This window comes from Priapulus caudatus, unplaced genomic scaffold (genome assembly GCF_000485595.1).
Source record: "Priapulus caudatus unplaced genomic scaffold, Priapulus_caudatus-5.0.1 Scaffold528, whole genome shotgun sequence".
Lineage (NCBI taxonomy): Eukaryota > Metazoa > Priapulida > Priapulimorpha > Priapulimorphida > Priapulidae > Priapulus > Priapulus caudatus.
The window spans coordinates 118,168-122,265 of record NW_014577589.1 but is presented as its reverse complement, the minus strand read 5'-3'; the positions used below and the strand labels follow the sequence as shown (position 1 = coordinate 122,265).

General features: G+C 43.7%; 1 protein-coding gene across 1 annotated transcript in view; it reads right to left on the bottom strand.

The window, feature by feature from the left end:
* LOC106811327 (kinesin-like protein unc-104) overlaps nucleotides 1-4,098 on the bottom strand; it is a gene marked incomplete in the record, with an annotated part of 116,841 nt that overhangs the window by 6,076 nt on the left and 106,667 nt on the right. Inside the window, 4 exon segments of the mRNA XM_014814907.1 lie at nucleotides 518-817; nucleotides 1,483-1,628; nucleotides 2,037-2,134; nucleotides 3,359-3,447. Of these exon segments, the coding sequence (XP_014670393.1) occupies nucleotides 518-817; nucleotides 1,483-1,628; nucleotides 2,037-2,134; nucleotides 3,359-3,447 (633 nt within the window).

Sequence of the window (4,098 nt, the reverse complement as noted above, 5' to 3'; positions counted from 1 at the left end):
GGTGTATACGAGGAAAATTAATGATTTCGCACGATGCTAAGCGAATGTACTGTGTACGATTTGAGCTCAAGTTGGATGAGTTACGCGTAGTAAATCGTAGGTATTATAAGGCTAGTAAATGACGAATTTCCCTTGTTTATTGAAGTCACACTCCTTCCCTATTATCTACTCCTGATATATATATATACATGTATGTATATATTTATATATGGGAAACCCCTGCCAGTTCCTAAAGAGTGCTACTAGATTTGTAGATTCGTTTTATTTTAGTTTCCTGAGTATACTACCGTGCTTGACACTAGCTATCGGACTCTATATAGCAAATACAAGTCTATTATCAATGCTAGCCATCACTCTCTATAGTCAATGCTAGCTGTGACTCTCTATAGTCAATGCTAGCTGTGACACTCTCTATAGTCAATGCTAGCTGTGACTCTCTCTATAGTCAATGCTAGCTGTGACACTCTCTATAACAAACACTAGCGCGTAGAGACCGCGGACCAGGTGAAGATCGTACCTTGACGCCGGTCGGCGGTGTCGGATCGAGAGGCAGCCTGCCCTGCTGCAGCAACTTCAGACACTTGGAGGTGAGGTACAGCTCCCTGTTGCCCGTGTCCTCCTCCTTCTCGTCCTTCTGCAGCTTCTCCTTCTGAGAGCTCTGCTTCCCCTCCGGCTCCACACTCGGCTTCCTGCTGGGAGACGCCGGGATGCCCGTCGCCTTGGCAACGAGGTTTGCGACGTGCTTGTCTTCCTTCAGCGTGCATTTGTCGTCGATGATCTTTTCTCGCAGCAGCAGCACGTGTCGAGCGCGCTCAACCTGCGGAAACACGCGAGGAGAGCGACAATGACGCATCGTGTTGACAAGAACGAACGTAAGATGTTGAGTAATTATGCAATGATTAATATTATAAGTAATTATGTAAAGTAAATGTTTCTCGCAGCACATGCGACGCGATACGGTACCAGCACGCAGATACAGCTGTCCGCTTGTTTCGGTGGATCGCTGATCAAGATCGCAGATTGTTAATCCTGACAGCGAGGTGGATTCGAAGGCACATGCTATGTAGTGTATGTAAGCAACGCGTAGTGGAGTGTGATTCGGCCAATCAGTGTACTTACACTGCTACCTACAACTACTACCCTGCTACTCCATCCTACTATCCTGCCATCCTGCTGAGATAGGACACGATAACAGGTCATCCGTACACGTTTGAGTTTGTTTGGCCATCGGGCTTCAAGTGAAACCTACACTCCCTCGTTCTGTCACAGTGACGCTCCACTACCCAGCCCTCCATTCTATCATTGTCCCCCACCTGCTTCCTGCTCTCGTTCCTTTACATAGAACCCCTCTCCCTCTCTTCAATCACTCATTGTACTCCATCCTTCCATTCAAGAGATCGACTCGGACTTCTAACGACGGTGCTACACGCAGCAGCAGCAGCGGCAGCAGCAGCAGCGGCAGCAGCAGCAGCGGCGGCTCACCTCTTCTAGTCTGGTCAACTTCTCCAGTTCCCATTGGTGCTCCCAGATGAGGCTGTCACCACGAGGGCGCCACCCGTTCAGGTTTTCCTCGCCCCGCACATAGGTGGAGCTGGTGTCGAGCACGCGACGCTGACGTCGCTGCACTCCTGTGACGATCGATGCGCCATTATTAGTATAACGTGGTTGCCGCGGAAACCAACGACACTAAGTTAGAACGACAAAGTCCTGTATAGAGTGGCATAGATTCTTGGTAAAAAATATAGTATAAAACTTCTTCGTAAATTTTCCTCACATTTATATTTTTCTATTTATCTCATTTTTTCCCATTTTCACGCACACGTACACACCCTCACATGCACGCACGCACACACGCACACACGCACGCACACACACACACGTACATGTAAGTATATAAATTTGTTGTTAGCTACTCGTGATCATCAAGAGACCATCTGCTCGGAGATTGCCGAATCTCTCATCAACAGTTCACCGAACAACAACGCGATCAAGCGACATAGACGGGCGCCATCATCAATGTCTGCGCCCTCACTCACCCGGCTCTGTGGCGCGCTTAAGCACCAGCTCATAGACGCCGGTGACGCGGTTGCAGTCTAGGGCCTTGTATCCCGCGCCGAAAAAATTCTTCAGTGATCTAGAAATCGCAACCAGCGAGGATCTAGAATCGGCGAGTCGTGAGACGGACAAAGAGAAAAAGCAGCAAAACACACATAAGCACAAAAACAGCAAACTCAAAAACAATGCAAACCGGCAAACTCAAAAACAATGCGAACCGGCAAACTCACAAACAATGTGAACCGGCAAACTCAAAAACAATGTGAAAAAAACAAATTTCAGGGGAGTTGTGAAGCGATTATTGCCCCGAGGGTTGCAGGGAACACAAAATTACAATAAGTAAGGATGTCAAACATGCAGCCAAACTTTAGAGAAAATAACTCGCCTACAATAATTATGCTGATCGTAACTTTAGAGAAAATTATAACTCGAACTCATAATAATTATATATGCGGATCGGATCGTAAACGTGATCAAGCTGCATGTGACACTGACATGCTACGTGCAAACATACTCATAAAGGTGACAACATTAGCTGGGGAACAACTAACGACTCATGACAGTAGCATCATGATTGTGATTGTTTTACACTACTTCACAAAACTCAGGCATGCACCTCCAACCAGCAACTTCTAATACAAACTCAATATATATAGCAAACATAAAATAATAATATAAATATATATAATAATAAAAGTAAACTATAGATCGACATACGCATTTGACCACGCAATACATAGAAGCCCATCTAAAATTATTTCTAGCATTGAAATGCACGTATGACCATATCTACTAGTAGCTTGGCGATAAAATTTAGTTTAAATACAAATAAATCGTATTGTGCATTCATCACGACTGTATAGATTATCAAAATAGTAATCAAGTCAGCATGCAGGAAACAGTTGTCATTCAGCTATATACAGGACAATCAACCTGGTCATGGTTATAGGTCATGTACACTATATCCTAGAGAGGACAGGACACAACAACTATCACACTACAGCCAACGTATTTCAGTTCTAGTCTATCTAACGACCTGATACAGAAGATGGAACGTAAAGTTCACATATCTTCAAAACAACCCCAAAAGGCTCATCTTAAATTTGAAAGCTAAAATACTTTTGCGAGCAATCAGATTACGTGTTAACATGCTGGAAATTAGAAACTCATATTCAAACTTTACATCTAGAGTGAGACTCCTGGGCCTTCTTTTCGTACATGCTACCAGTGACGTCTGTTCACGTGGAGTATCTATCTATGCGTATACACGTCAGCAGCTGTTGTGTGAGACCACGGCACTTACCTAGAGGCAGACGCTGTACGTGCGTCTCGACCAAAGATGGCGACACACAGATCTTTGGATATGACAGCTGGCTGAGCACAATTCTCAATCTGAAATGCGTGAACATCAGAGGTTACTCTAGCACCGAGATTAACACGACAACAATACCATCCAAATCTGAGTTACTACATCTTAGCATGCCCTCGTTGTATGCGAGGTTTCCTTCAAGAAAAAGTATCGCAACTTTCGCCAGATGAGTGAGAACATTTCTCCGTGTGATTGTTTGTAAGGCAACAGTTAGTACGAACTTTTACAGTATCAACAACCTCAAATACAATTAACATAACACAATTAACAATGAATTAACAATTAAAACGATTAAAGAACATCGTCAGACAGAGCAATTTACGTGGAAAGAAACTACTTCAACACGCAATGAGCCACAGAATTTTTCTCTGTAAATCGAGCTAACGGACAATTTCATGACGCTAACCTCATTATATTTAGCGTTTTTCTTATCGATATAAGAACGAAGCAGACGTTTAGCGAATAAGATTGTCTAGTAACAATGCAATTTCAGTTTTCTAGTACATTTTTAAACGATTCAACAATAGAGGTTGGTCAATTTGGTAAGTATTTGTTACAGTGAGAGAGAGAGAGAGAAAGAGAGAGAGAAAGCAAGAGAGAGAGAGAGAAAGAGAGAGAGAAAGCAAGAGAGAGAGAGAGAGTGAGAGAGAGAGAGAGAGAGAAAGAGAGAAAGC